We start from the raw sequence: 16,113 nt of genomic DNA, 5'->3' as shown, positions 1-16,113 counted from the left end.
TACAGGCATTCTCTTGTTTCTTTGGTTGAAATAAGAGAGCCGGAAATCAAGCTTGGTAGATGTTGCGGTAACTCATTCATCCAGTCATTCACGGATTCATTGAAATGTTAGTTTTTTTTTCTGATAAATACATACAAGTATAAACCCAGTTAGATGTTACAGTGATATTCATTCATCCACACCTCATTTTATGTTATACAAATATTTACTCCCTTTTTCAAACATCTTATAGAGACGTCCAACTATTCTCTTTTTCTTTTGCGTACCGACACATGCAGCCATCCATCCATTGTGTTCATTCATCCATTTAGTCATCAAATTATTCATTCATTCATCAAGTCATGTGTTCATTCATTCATTCATTCATGCATCCATCCAATCATTAATTAAATTATTCATAAGAATAAGAATAAGAACAACTTTATTAATCCCGAAGGAAATTGCAGTGCCAGAGTTACAGAAAATATAACAGTAATAAATAATAAAGGAAAGGCAGAATTAGAAATAAAAATAAACTATAAACTATAAAGTGTTTCAGTGAAACTATAAAGTGTCTTAGTAAGCAGTGATAAAACTATATCATCTATTCATTCATTCACTCATTCATTTATCCATCCATGCATTCATTCATCGCTTCATTTATTCAGTCATTCATTAATCCAATGATTCATTCATTCATCCAATTATTCCTTCATTCATCAAGTTATGCATTCATTAATCCATTCATCCAACCATTCATTAAATTATACAGTCATGCATTAAGCCATACATTCATCCTATCATTAATTAATTCATTCATTCATCCAATCATCCATCAATTCATTCATTCATTCATTCATGCATCCATCCAATCATTCATTAAATTATTCATTCATTCATCCATCCATGCATTCATTCATCCATTCATTTATCCAGTCAAGCATTAATTCATGCATTCATCCATTTATTTATTCATTTGTCAAGTCATGAATTCATTCATGTATTAATTCATCTTCGCATGGTGTTAATATTTTTCCAAATGTTGGTTCTGAGGAAAACCTGATCAATACATACAGAAGCCAGTTAGATGTTACAGTAACAGTCATTTATTCATTTATTCATCCATTCATCCACACCTTATTGAAACTACATAAATACTGACTCCCTCATTCAAACATCTTATTGAGACATCTGGCCTTTCTCTTTTTCTTTTGCATGTCATACAGTCATTAAGACATCTATTCATTCATTCATTCATTCATCCATTCATTCATTTATCAAGTCAAGCATTCATTCATCTTCACATCACATCACATGAAGTCATGTATTTTTTTTTAAATATTTTTTCTCATGTTGGCACTGAGGAAAACAAAATCCATGACATACAGGAATAAAGCTGGTTAGATGTTGCAGTTACATTCATTCATGCATTCATCCACACCTCAGTTAAATTGTACAATATTGTCCCTTATTCGAACATCATAGAGAAGCATGTAATTATTCACTCTCCATTCAACCATTCATTCACACAGTCATTCATTCATTCAGTGAGAAACACACACATTCACTCTCTCATTTACAGGTGACTTGGAGACACCCTTCATTCAATTTTCCATTCAAACATTATAGAATCATCCATTCATCCAGTCATTCATTTATAAACTCGTGCATTAATTAATGTGTTCATTCATCTTCACATACAATACAGTCATGCAAACATTTTAACATATTTTCTTATGTTGGCACTGAGGAAAAACCAATCAATACATACAGGAATAAAACCAGTTAGATGTTATAGTATCATTCATTCATTCATTCATTCATCCAAACCTAATTTAAATTCTACAAGTATTCATTCCCTTAATAAAAATCAAGAGGTATACGATCATTTACTACCCAATTAACATGACATATAGTTTCGACCTTTCATTCACTCACTCATTAATTCATTCATCGAAGCGATATAAACGCGTTCACTCTCATTTACGTGTAAATTAGACATCCAACCATTCATTTTTTCATTCATAAACATACATTCATTCATCCATTCATTCATTTATCCAGTCATGTAACCGTTTTTTAAAATATTTTTTCATATGTCGGCATTGAGGAAAACCGATCAATACATACAGGGACCAGGCCGGTTAGATGTTACAGTTACATTTATTCATGCATTCATCCAGTCATGCATTTATACATCTTAACGTAATTTAAAGTCGTGAAAGTATTTTGATATTTTGGCACCGAGAAGCTCGGAGAAAACTCCTCACAGAAAGGTCCGCCTGTCGGCATCCAATCAGAAACCTCCTCTCCGCGAGGTGGAAATGCCAACCGCTGCACATTTTTATCACGTAAAACCTTCCTGTGTGATCACTAGTGTCAGCGCTGTCCTGTCAAACACACACACACACACACACACACACACACTGCAGCCAAACAATGACTAACAATATACGGGCAACAGACACCCAACGCAACCACAGCCCTTTAAACGTCACACTTGCCTACACATGCACTTAGCCGGGCTTCTTGTGAGCGCCGTGGGTGTGCGGAGGTGCACACAAAAGGATTCACCGCGGGCCTGTTTTCTAGCTTTCACCTCCGAGCGCAAGACGTTTGAAAGTTATCTTTGCGGTTCTGCAGACACCACACACTTGAGTATCTTATACAACCGCGTGCTGTATACTGAACAACTCGGTGTGTGTGTGCTGTTTTGGTATAAAATGTTTATACCGACTCCAGATGATATCTTTTTTTTTTTTTGACTTTATTTATTTATTGTTCTTTTCGTCGTGTCTGCAGACTCAACAACCCTCCTAGGAGTGAAGTCATATGCCAAAAGGTGCTACTCCTCCTCATCTTCATCCTCCTCGCTGTATTTACTGACCATCGAGTGAAATTATATGTCAGATATTGCCTTAAAAAATAATAACAAAAACATTTCTTTGTTGTAATTTTTATTTTTAAATTCATTAATTTGTTTATTTTTGATTAATTAATGAATTAAAAAAAATTGCACTTTAATTTGCACGATTAAAACCGATGCACGGTGTGATACCGTGATTAAATTTTAAGATAATAAACTCCTAATAGAAGTCAAACTGTTGCCCCCTACATGAGCCTAGTTTGGTAGTTGCTTTTGTCCCACCATCTGCTTTCCCTTTGCTCTCTATTAGATTAATTAGTTCATTCTAGAAAAAAAAAAAAAAAAATCATTGATTTTAATCATAGTTTAATCACCTCGACGGGAGCAGATTAAAAGTGATGCACGGTGTGATACCATGAGACACTGGGACATTTGAAGATAATAAACTCCTAATAGAAGTCAAACTGCGCCCCCTACATGACCCTAGTTTTGTAGTTGCTTTCCCCCCAATCTCCTTTCCTCTTGTTCTCTATCAGATTAATTAGTTAATTCCAGAAAAAAAAATCATTGATTTTAATCGTAGTTTAATCACCACGGCGGAAGCAGATTAGAACCGACGCACGGTTTGATGCCATGATAAATAAAGGGACATTTTAAGATAACAAACTCCTAATAGAAGTCAAACTGTTGCCACCTACATGAGCCTAGTTTGGTAGTTCCCCCCCATCTGCTTTCCTCTTATCTCTTTTAGATTAATTAGTCAATTCCAGAAAAAAAAAAATTGATTTTAATCGCACTTTAATTTGCACGGCGGAAGCAGATTAAAACCGACGCACGGTGTGATACCATGATGAACTGGGACATTTTAAGATAATAAACTACAAAACTGCAGCCCCCTACATGAGCCTAGTTTGGTAGTTTCTTTTTTCCCCCCCAACTCATTTCCCCTTGTTTTCTTTTCTTTCGTCTAAGATGGCGCTGGAAGACGGCAGCCTGTTGCAGCAGCTCAACTTGCAACTGCAAAACACGAATTCCCCTTTGGGATCAATAAATTATCCATTCATTCATTCATTCATTCATTCATTCAAATATAAACACGGTGGTCGTTTCTCTTAAAGCCGGAAGGTCCGTGCAACCCCACCTTCCGTTAGCACCTCAAGGCTAAACACTTCCGAGCTAGCAAGCAGGTCAAATGTAAACTTTGCAGTGGAAGATAACAGCATCGCTAATATAGCGTGTCCAGCACGTGTCAGGGTTCAAATCCAAAAACAAAATGTCCAGGTCAGAAAAATCCGCCCGGCGGGACGGATCCCTGCGGACGGCGGACCGCCTTCCTCTCCGCGTTCAAAGATCAGGGGTTACGAGAGGTGCCGCGGTTTGATTCGGCTGATGAGAATCGCAAACTGCCATCCAGGAAATAAAATGTCAAAACAAACCCAGCAGCTGTCTGAGGATGGAGGGGAAGTAACATAGGTCAAGATGGACGGACACTGATGTATTTCCTGCAGTCATCTGTTGGTCTGATAGGAAACTAGACCAGATTCGGACGTGTTAGCTGACGTGTATTGATTAATTTAGCAAACAAACTTGAATGTATTTTTTCATGTGTCCAATATTGGATTGATTAAGGTGCGATTAATTATGATTAATTTATCACTTTTGCCTCACAACAAGTCTGCATTGTGGAATAATTATCTGAGAGCGGGATGAGCAGTAGGTAATGAATGGATGTATGAATGAATAATGACAAAACGTCCCATTAATTTGATTTTTCTTTTTTTTATCAAGTCCCACCCTAATTTACTTACTTACTTATCCACTCATTTATTTCATAAAACGTTTACAATCAAGTAATGATGTAGAAATACACGGGACTTTCCGGATTTGGTGTATAAATTTAAATATCTAACATATTCTTGTTACTCTGGTGCCGAATAAATGCCGGTTTATTCTATCACGACAACAAGTCTGATATCTTTGAACTGTGAGCTATGACTTTTGATAGATAGATAATTGATAGAAACCACCATCTGAGCTTCAGATAAAAAAAAAAGGTGTTTCACTCAGAGAAAAAAAAAAAAAAAAATCCAGAAACAAACTTTAAAACCCAGCTTTAAGGCCTTGCATTAAATAGGGATTAGTCTGACTCATACGTGGCTTAGCTTAACAAAACATGCCCAGCAGTGACAGCAGATAGCAGGTAGCGATCGGGGCGCCGACAACGCATTTAACTTTGGGGAAATATCTTTTCACGGCATTGTTTGAATAATTGGAAAGTTAGTCAAATGTGAGATCGTCACAAAATGTTCGCCTAAAAAAAAAAAAAAAAAAAAAAAAAAAAAAAATAGCGGCGTATCTTGTGTCATGTCAGGACGACAAGTCGCCGCGGCCTCTGGATGCCGCCGCCGCCGCCGCCACGGTCGATAATTGGTGTTTGTGCGTCCAAACTCGCTGCGAGTGAAGTTTGAATGGCGTGAAAGCTAATTAAATGTCTGTTGTACCGATGGCTTGACAGCAGCGCTTTCATGACGGCAGATTAATTGTAGTCGTGTAAGGTTTTATGTATGCGCGGGACGAAAAAAGAACCCTTTGCAAATCAGATGACTTATTTAAGTATATGGGTTATTTAAAGACCGTTTTTTTTTTGTTTTTTTTTTAATTCTTCGAGATAACGCGACGGATAACGAGAACAAAGCGGCCGTCGGATCTCGGACTTTTTAAAGAACGTATACTCGAATCGGACAAGTTCGTCAGGAAACATGCTACACCTGTCCTCTCCTTTTCCTGCCGCGTCCGTCACCGAAAGCGTTTTGTAGCATTTTACGGCGTCATCTCCGTTCTGATGCCGCCGTCGTTATTCGCAAATATTTCGATTCCACAGCCTGGATTTATACGGTAAACATTTAATCTCTCCACGGGTTGAAATTCGTTCTATTCTTCGGACTATAAGTCGCAGTTTTTTTTCATAGTTTGGCCGGGGGTGCGACTTATACTCTGGAGCGACTTATGTGTGAAATTATTGAGCTCTCTTGCTCTGATGTGTGTGTGTCTGTGTCTGGGTGCGTGTTTTTAATATATCAGTGATCGTCACACACACACACACGGCAACCAATCAAAATTCAGCAGGGGCGGGTCATGGCAGGAGGTAAACTAAATTAGATTTAATTTGATAAAATTTGAAGTTCAGCGGGCCGGATTCAAATGCTTAATGTGCCATATATGGCCCACGGGCCGTAGTTTGGCCACCACTGCTGCAAGTCATCAACATTTAGCTCACAAACATCGAACTACCAGGATGATAAATAATTTGTATTCATTATTAACTTTTTTTTTCAACTGAGGATAATGTCATTCATTCATTCATTCATTCATTTATTCATTTGTTCGTTCATTCGTTCATTCATTCACTCATTCATTCATTTATTCACTCTCCAGCCCTTTTCCTGCACTCACTGACGCGACTGAATTAAACAAAATTAATGAAGAATCCTAAACGTCTAACAATCCAATTTAATCAAAGCTGGACTTAAAAATCAAATGAAATAATATTAAATCAAATATAATAGAATAATATAACATATATATACTATACAATATAATTACATATTATTAATAAAAACATAAAATGAAATAAATGAAATAGAATAAAATGAAACTAAAATAAGCACATAAAATATATGATAATGATACATTTGAATAAAAAATATGGGTAAAATAAGTAAATACATAATACATAAAAAAAAAAAAAAAACTATAATGAGGAAAAAAAAAAAAAAGTTTCATAAAGATTCATGGAGAACAAACTATTCCTGAGTGGGAAAGGAGGTCATGAGAGAGTTAGCGGTGTGAATGACTGAGAGGGATTTTCTTGGGTTGCACAACAACAGAGGGGTGGTATTAGACCCTGGCACTGAGCAGCCACCGACTCTTGGACCGCAACCACATAAATGAAAGAAGACGCTTGAAGTGTGAGGAGCTTACTTTAATTATCAGACACAGTAGTCAACAGTTCGGTGCATTGTGCCTCCCTCTCGCCCAGATATTGTGAACACAGCGAATAACGTCTAATCCACGGCGCCGCCAGACGCCTATATCACTCGGGCTGGAAATGCAAGCGCGAACGTGCTCTTGGTGGGAGATGATTGCTTGAACCGAGGGTTTTGGCGACCGAGGGCGGCCGGGCTCAGTCGCTTTCTTTTCAAAGGAAAAGAAAGTGCATCGCGCTGGAAGAAAAACACCAGTATGTTTCTGTAGCTGCGCTAATCTTAAGAGCATCGTTGCCTAAAAGGCTTCCTTGATCGAGGCTGGATTGGAGATTTTTTTTTTCCCGGTCGAAGGTGAAACGTTTGAAGCTCCGCTTGATCGCCGTTTCTCTTTTGTGAGATCGGGCGTTTGCCCCGGCGGTCGGCCCGACTTACAAGTAGCGCCTCCGGGAGCTGTCCGGTTCCCAGAACTTGTATGCTCGCAAGGAAGCCCGAGATCTTGCAAGTGATACACCGGGATCTCCGGAAAACAACAACTCTGAACGTTCAGGTGACTCTTCCTTGTTTCACATCTTCAATAGTATTTGCTTCATAACTCACACACCGGAGAGATTAATTCCCCCTAAAAGGAGTCAAAGTGAGTCCCCGAGGGTCATCAGATCGGAACAGCATCAGCCCATTAAACAGCCTTTATCGCTAGTAATTGGGGGCATCGTTTTGAGGTAGTAAGACCCGACTCTACCCCGCCGTGGTCCGGGTGACAGATGCCCTCTGGTTACCGCAGTAATTATGACCAGAGAAGTGGAGTAAATCAGATGATGTACATGTTGTGCTGAGGGATGGCATGACTCAGCGGGTGGAGTGGCTGACTACTAATCAGTTCGACCCTCCCCTCCCCCTGCGCTCTGCGGAGATTGTATTGAAGTGTCTTTGAGATGCGGCTACCGCTATCCGGGCGCAGTTCATTTAACATAAGCGTGTCAAAATTCTGACGGTGAAGGCAGGTGGTGGTTGGTGACGGCGGCGGATCAGAGAGAGGATTTTGCAAGAAACTTCATGTTTGATCCCCGCCTCCATTTGCATATAAAACATGTTGATTTTTTTTTTTTTTTTTTTTTTTCCAGTTCATTTTAAAATTAAGTGATGAGTAACATATCATGACTTACCCACGGCAAAGCTATCTCCCTAACCTTAGGGTTTTATTTCATTTTATTTCTGTGTGTTTCTTCATCCCTTTTTTTAAATTCTGTCTAATTCAGTTTAATTGTTTTCTGTAATCAGTTGAAGATGAAACGATCGGTGGTCTATTGTTATTTTTATGCAGTTTCTTACTGATAGGTAGATTTGCAGGGAATACAGTGCAGTCAGTCCTTGAGCTATGGCTAGGTTGCTAACTCCCATAAATGAATGAAGCAAGTCTGGTTCTAATATTCCGACGTAAGTGTTTGCGCCGTTAAAACGAAATAACATATATGATCGTGCTACATTCAAGTTCTCTCAGGACTATTTACTGCGCTGATGCTTGAGCTGCCCCAGTTCAGGTTAGGCACCAAGTTAGGCTATGCAGTGTGTGTGTGTGTGTGTGTGTACGTTTGTGTATGTCTTTGTCCAAGAAAAAAAAAAAACTAACCCCAGCTTACTGTTCTGTATATTTCCTGTGCATCTTGTATTTGCAAGTGTTATTTGCAGTCCTTATGTCCTCTATTGTAAGTCGCTTTGGATAAAAGCGTCTGCCGAATGCAATGTAATGTAATTTAAATGGGTTTTTTCCGAGTAGGAATCCTCTCTTGGAAGCGCGAGTCCCGACTTTCGGACAAAATCTGCATTGGTGGAGGAGCGGCTGTCAGGCGATGCATTCATCGGTCCAAGTTACCGGGTTGTTGTAAAATGCACGGCGCTAACCAGGACACTCGGGGTTCTCGTCGAACCCTTCGAACCGCCGACCTTCCGTTTGAAAAGACGCCCTCAAATGCTTCTTTCTCCAAATCTGTGATCCAGACAGTGATATCACTGACCAAACTGCAATCTTAAAGTCACCTGTGTGGTTGTAGCAGCAACACCTCCCTGGTAGATGATGAGATGATGTGCATATTTCATAACCAATGCTGCTGCTTGTGACAGAACGATATGTGCGATATGTTTGGCTTCAGAAGCAAATAAGACGCAGTCGTACTCACCGCAAACAGAAGGGACGGGTCGGCAACATTTCATTTCCTGGAGTTTCCTTTGCTGGTTCTATTCTATTTTTTTTTTTCCTTTCAGTTCAATTGTAGGGCTTTCCTTATTTAAGAAATATTAACAGGTGAATCGGGATATATTTATCATATAAATGCAGAGTGAACAATTTGCACTGTGTTTTTAAGATAAGACAAACGTTATAGATCCCCATAGGAGAAATTCCTCTGTCGCAGCAGTGTAACAGTTATAATGTCAAAAAAAATAAAAATGAAAAAAAGCAGAAAAAATAGAGACCGATTACAGAAATATATATATATATATGTATGATTAAAAAAGAAAAAAAGGAGAATATATAGATATATATATATAGATAATTAAAAAAAGAAATAAAAGAAAAAGACATATATATATATACATATATATTTCTGTAATTGCTCTCTATTTATTCAGCTTTTTTTCATGTTTATTTTTTTGACATTATATATATGTATATATATATATATATATATATATATAGAGAGAGAGAGAGAGAGAGAGAGAGAATTAAAAAAGAAATAACAGAAAAAAGAGATTTTATATATATATATATATATATATAGATAGATATATACTATTTTTTCCCTTTTTTGATGAAAAAATAAAAAATAAAAAAAGCAGAATAAATAGAGAGCAATTACAGGAATATATATATATATATATATATATATATATATATATATATTTCTGAAGGAAATATATATATATATATATATATATATATATATATATATATTCCTGTATTTCTGAAGGAAATATATATATATATATATATATATATTTCTGTAATCCATAATTTTTTAAGTTCCCAAATTTTGTCCTGCTACTCCATGTGCCCCTCAATTTTCCCTTGGGGACAAATAAAGTTTTTCTGATTCTGAAAATCTGGAAGAAGGGCAAAGAAGACTTCTGTCCTAATACGAGATACATTGTTTTCATCTCTCCTGCACTCTTGTTTAGAGTCGATAACGCTCTCACATTGGAGAGAGTCACTGATATTTTCAGGATTATAAGGATTTATTACATATTATGAGGGATTTTTCGGACATGTAAGGGTTCCAGCGGCGTAGAATATAAGAGCTTTAGCGAGAGCAGCGAGATGAAAAGCGATTCTGCTGCAGGTGAAGGCAATCTGATAATTATCCCCACAACTTCCTAATACCAAAGAGGCTCTCGCTGTGAGCACAAGGTCGGTATGGTTACAGAAGAGACCCCCCTCCCCCTTCAAGCCCCCCACCGGCCCCCAAGGGTGTCTCCGGTTGCCCTGAATTACAAAAAGGGAGTGCGGTGGCGGCGGCGGCGGCGTTTCCTCAAGTATGCAAGGTTCGTTCTCCACGGTGTCTGTGAGCTACCGCATAAAAATTATGACGTCTCATTTACGTTGCAGTACGTCTCCTTAGTGACTACGCATGAATCGGATACCGGCATCAAATGTTTGATTTTAATAATTACTCTATTAAATAATAACTACTCGTATGACAAGTCCAATGGAAGCGCTAGCCTTCTTGAGTAGTGTGCTGGGGGTTTTTGGTATCTCGAAGGTTCAGAGATTCATCCTCGGCCCTGTGAACTCCTCCTCTCAGTGGACAACTAACAGATCGCCTGGCTGAGATGCTCTAAAAGCCCACGATCGACTGGAGATTCACCTGAGATGGAGACGATTACCAAGGCAACGGGAGGCACGGCTCTGCGGCGGAAAAAAAAAAAAAAAGAAGCCGGGAAGCGAGAGCACAGAGCTTACATTTCCTTCGACAACACCGTGTGCAAACAAATCTAAATGACTGGCGTGATTCATGTTGACCTGAGCAAGCAGGTCCAAGTGAAGTCAGAAGGACCCAAGAGTCCAAACAAGAAGGTCCTTCTCAGGGCTTGAGAGCAGCATAAAGCAAAAGAAACACAAAGTTATCGATTGCCTCACTCACCTTCGTTGTCCTTCAACGTGAAGTTGGGGTTGACCGCCGGCTGGCTCGGCAAGGCGAAGGAAAACCGCTGTCCGTTGGCAAAGTCGTCTTTGTCCACCGCCGTAACGGTTTGGATCACCTACCGACGGGGAATAAAAAAAAAAAAAAAAGATGGATAAATCACTTTATAAGGACGTTAGCTGCAGCTTTTAATGATGCGTGGATCCCGCCGGCTCTCGGTCTGAATGATGGCGAGGCGCCGAACGCCGAGCATAAGCTTTTGATTTGTGATCCGGTCTGCTCGTAGGGTTTCCTGTTCAGTCTGAGAGCCGAACCGAGATCCTTTGGAGGCCACCTGTAGGAAAAACTCGGTGGAGTGATACTAGCCCGTTACTTTTCTGGTATTCTGGTGATTTTTAGTTGTGCATGTGTTCAATGGGTTCAAGAAGGTTGGAATGGGTGGAGAAAAGCGTCAGGGGTGCGAAGAGATAGAAGAACATCAGCCAGAATGAAAGGAAAGGTGGAGGAGACGGTGGTGGAGATGATCTACAAACACTGAGGATGATGAAAAGACAGCTGGAGGTCGCAGAGATGAAGATGTTGAGGTTCTCTTTGGGAGCGACCAGGATGGAGAGGATCAGGAAGGAGTCCCTCAGAGGGACGGCACATGGGAGATGTTTTGGAGAGAAGGTCAGAGATGGTTGGGTCATGTACAGAGGAAGTAAAGTGAGTATATCGGTGGACGGATGCTGGAATTGGAGGTCCAGAGGAAGACAAAAGAGAAGATTTATGGACGTCGTGAGAGGATATGAAGGTAGATGGTGTAAGAGAGGAGGATATAGAGAAGAGGGTTACATAGAGAAGGTTGATTCACTGTGGCGACACCTGAAGGGAAACGCCAAAAAGAAAGGAGGAGTTTGTCACAGGGGTGCAAGACTTGTATGACTGAGAAAAAGTCATGAAAAAAAAAAATTCAAATGAAAAATGATAAAATATATTGAACAAAATCCCTCAAAAAAATTTTTTTTTTTTTTTTTAAGGAATATTGCTCTTATCAAAATTCAAGATGATCCGAAAAAAACAAAAATCTATCTCAGCCCCCAAATAAACAATGCAATTTACGATTTATGATGTAAAAAAATGTGTGTGTGTGCATGTGCGTGTGTGTATGTATTTATTAATTTATTGATACATTTATTTAGAAACATGCAACCATTCCTCCTGTCGTACACATCTATAGGACTGTCTCAGAAAATTTAATTATTGTGATAAAGTTCTTTATCTTCTGTAATGCAATTAAAAAAAATAAAAATAGCTTTTTCATGATATTCTCATATTTTGAGATAGGATTTTTGAGTTTTCTTAAGATGTAAGCCATAATCAGCAAAATTAAAATAATAAAAGGCTTGCAATATTTCAGTTGATTTTGTAACAAAATGTATGCATGACATTTTTGTTTTTGTAATTGCATCACAGAAGATAAATAACTTTATCATAATATTCTAATTTTCTGAGACAGTCCTGTAAAGTGCTGTGCAGAACCCCCTTTTTTTTCCATTTTTCACTTTTTTCTTTCAAGATTTCTACCTATTTATTCTTCTACTTGTTATTTACATTTTTATTTGGATTTATGATATCATATTTATATTTATTTATTTATATATTTATTTCTATTTTTGTTCATACCGCCGATCTATTTTTTCCGTCTTGTATGTGAAACCCAGAGATCCCGCTATCGTTGTATTGTTGTCCTGCTTTTTAAGGCTGTTTTTTTTTTTTTTTTTTTTTTTTTTTTTTTTTTGTCTGTTCTGATTCCACTGAACCTGAGAGCTGCTACCTCGAATTTCCGTGGAACGACAAGATTAGACGTGTATCCTTAAAATCCTCGAATCGAATGTACAGGTGAGGGATCGTGAATATATTGGTTGACGGATGTTGGAATTGGAGGTCTAGAGGAAGAAGACCAAAGAGAAGATTGATGAGCGAGTTTCTCCTTCCTTTGTTTTAGAGGAAATTAAGTTGGTTAAATGAAACAAACAAGTATGTTTTGTAAATAGTATATTTTATTTGTTATATGTGTGTTGCTGTTGTGTCCAACTGTGTATGTCTTTGTCCATTTTATTGCTATTTTTGGCATCATGGCTGGGGGACAACAGATGAAAAAATAGCCTCTTTGGCTAATTCTGTCTTTTTTTACCCATATTTTATTCATGTGTTTTATGAAATTGCATTGACCCCTTTTGAAAAAAAAATAATAATAATAATAATTTAAATTTACAGTAAAATATTGACTTTTTTAATGTGAAAGAAATTGACCATTTGAGTTCCCTTGATGGGTATATAGTAGTTATATATATTTTTTTTTATTTTATTTGTTTGCTACAAATCTCGGTGGTGTTTACGCCTCACAGCGAGAAGGTCTCTGGTTCGATTTCTGGTTTGGAGCAGTTTCTCCTGCTCATCTCAGGCCGAAAACCATCAGGAGCTTCATTATCCAGGCGTGTAAAAGAGAGGTTGAATGGTTGTTGTACGTCTCCACAGGAAGTCCAGGGTGAAGCCCACCGATGAGCTCCATCCCCGACGTCTACAGCCGTGAGTGGAATAAGCGGGGAATAATCGTACAGTTGAGATGATTCACTATTTTTTGTGAAAAAAACACCTCCGGAAAAGGTTGACAAAAGGATATTTCATCTGCAGCCGCGACCCCGGATCTTAAACTGGGTCGTTGCAGGTCTGAGGTTTATTGGAGATTGGACTTCATTCAACAAGTTCTTTTTGTTTTTATAATCATCACTTTAAATCCACAAATCCGAAACATACGTCTCAAACTCTTGACCCTTTGGATCTGCTGGTCTTTGTAAGTCCGACGTTATATCCCGTAAATCCATTCATTAAAATAAAACCGACTTGAACATCTTGCTATTTATGGTACCTCAGTAAGCTGAGTCATAGCAGTCAGGAACTTAAAGCTTTTTTATGCTTTTCTGTCCCGGAGCCTCGGGGTGGTGCCTGCATGCATACATTTTAAATTTTCACTTGTGTAGCTTTAGGAACGGCAGGATCACACAGCAGCCCTGAGTCATTCTCCACTGTTTTGCAAGTAAGCATACCTTTACAATGGCTGACCTACATTCTCCATTATTTTGCAACCAGGCATAACTTTCCCGGCCCGGGCGATACAAAGAAAATAGAAGCAGTAAATTGTTTTACCCGTCGATGCGGCCGGGACTGAAATGAGCCTTGTCTACGTATCCCTTCCGGGCGTCAATCGTCTGCTGACGTTTTCCTCGTTTCTCTGCATTTTCCCCTTGCAAACCGGCTACCGTCGAGTCCTCCATCACCGTGCGCATAAATGTCGAAAACGCCTTTTCTTGGCGACCGGACTTGAATTTCTTCACCTCGAGATGTTTCAGTCCGAGAGGCGTCTTCGGTTTTAGTGTCCTGAGGGGAGTTTCCCAAATACGACTGCCAGGGTTTTTGCGCGGGTCTCGTTTTTCGGTGGCTTGTTGAGTAAATGGAAGTTGATCTGCAGAAACCGGGTCCAGTGGGGGTTGTTATGCTAACGGGGGTGTCGTTTGTTGGAACAAAAGAGCGATCTTGTTGGAATCTCCTTCTTGTGGCTAATGGGGCCATTTGTTTGAAGACAACAACGTTCGTATTCTGGCCAGAGAGGACGGATGGATTCGAGAAGAAGTCGAAGAAATCTTTGTCAAAACAGTAGAAAACACCTCTAAACAGAGGAGGGGCTTCAGACACAACCTTTCACAAACATACAAAGTCGTAGCAGAGTCAATACCAAGATGGACCAGGACCTTCTGAACCCTCCGAACAGGAATGAACCACGATTAGAAGCCCAGGAACGTCCACATGAGCCTCACTTCACTTTGTTTAGCTTTACCTTTTCAAACCTGGATTCCAATCCAGGTCATACCACTTCTTCTTCTTGTTCTTGTTCTTGTTCTTCTTCTTCTTCTTCTTCTTCTTCTTCTTCCTCTTCCTCTTCTTCTGCTTCCTCTTCTATTTCTTCTTCTATTTCTTCTTATTCTTGTTCTTGTTCTTGTTCTTGTTCTTCTTCTTCTTCTTCTTCTTCTTCTTCTTCTTCTTCTTCTTCTTCTTCTGCTTCCTCTTCTATTTGTTCTTCTTCTATGTCTTCTTCTTCTTCTTCCTCTTCTTCTTCTTCTTCTTCCTCTTCCTCTTCCTGTTCTTCTTCTTCTGCTTCCTCTTCTATTTGTTCTTCTTCTATGTCTTCTTCTTCTTCTTCTTCTTCTTCTTCTTCTTCTTCTTCTTCTTCCTCTTCCTCTTCCTCTTCCTCTTCTTCTTCTTCTGCTTCCTCTTCTATTTCTTCTTCTATTTCTTCTTCTTCTTCTTCATCTATATCTTCTTCCTCTTCTATTTCTTTTTCTTCTTCTTCTTCTTCTTCTGCTTCCTCTTCTATGTCTTCTTCTTCTTCTTCCTCTTCTTCTTCTTCTTCTTCCTCTTCCTCTTCCTCTTCTTCTTCTGCTTCCTCTTCTATTTGTTCTTCTTCTATGTCGTCTTCTTCTTCTTCCTCTTCTTCTTCTTCTTCTTCTTCCTCTTCATCTTCCTCTTCCTCTTCCTCTTCTTCTTCTTCTGCTTCCTCTTCTATTTCTTCTTCTATTTCTTCTTCTTCTTCTTCATCTATATCTTCTTCCTCTGCTATTTCTTTTGCTTCTTCACCTTCTTCTTCTTCATCTTCTTCCTCTTCTATTTCTTTTTCTTCTTCACCCTCTTCTTCTTCTTCCTCTTCCTCTTCCTCTTCCTCTTCCTCTTCCTCTTCTTCTTCCTCTTCCTCTTCCTCTTCTTCTTCTTCTTCTTCTTCTTCTTCTTTCGTCTTTTCCCTTCAGGTGTCGCCACAGCCAGTCAACTTTCTCCATCTAACCCTATTCTCTGTATCTTCCTCTCTCACACCAACTACCTTCATATCTTCTCTCACTACATCCATAAATCTTCTCTTTGGTCTTCCTGGAGGCCTCTTGCCTGGCAGCTCCAATTCCAGCATCCGTTTGATGCTTTTTTTGTTCCAACAAACGACACCCCTACTAGCATAAAAAACCCTTAGACCTAGCTTCTACCACAACAAGCCATAAACCCTGGCAATTCTCTTGAGAAACTCCCCACAGGTCAGTAGAACCGAAGAAGCCTCTCAGATGAG

General features: G+C 38.9%; 1 protein-coding gene across 1 annotated transcript in view; it reads right to left on the bottom strand.

Annotated features, from left to right (window-relative positions):
• The window catches only part of LOC147231582 (cadherin-18), a 181,252-nt gene that overhangs the window by 20,392 nt on the left and 144,747 nt on the right, over positions 1–16,113 (bottom strand). Inside the window, exon 10 of the mRNA XM_086150469.1 lies at positions 10,965–11,082. Within this exon, the coding sequence (XP_086006595.1) occupies positions 10,965–11,082 (118 nt within the window). The remainder of the gene's footprint in view (positions 1–10,964; positions 11,083–16,113) is intronic.

Source organism: Fistularia commersonii, chromosome 8, assembly GCF_037954325.1.
Source record: "Fistularia commersonii isolate RoL2024-O1a breed Wild chromosome 8, RoL_Fcom_v1.0, whole genome shotgun sequence".
In the NCBI taxonomy this organism is placed as follows: domain Eukaryota; kingdom Metazoa; phylum Chordata; class Actinopteri; order Syngnathiformes; family Fistulariidae; genus Fistularia; species Fistularia commersonii.
Note: the sequence above shows the minus strand (reverse complement) of the source record. Positions and strands in the feature narration are given on the sequence as shown.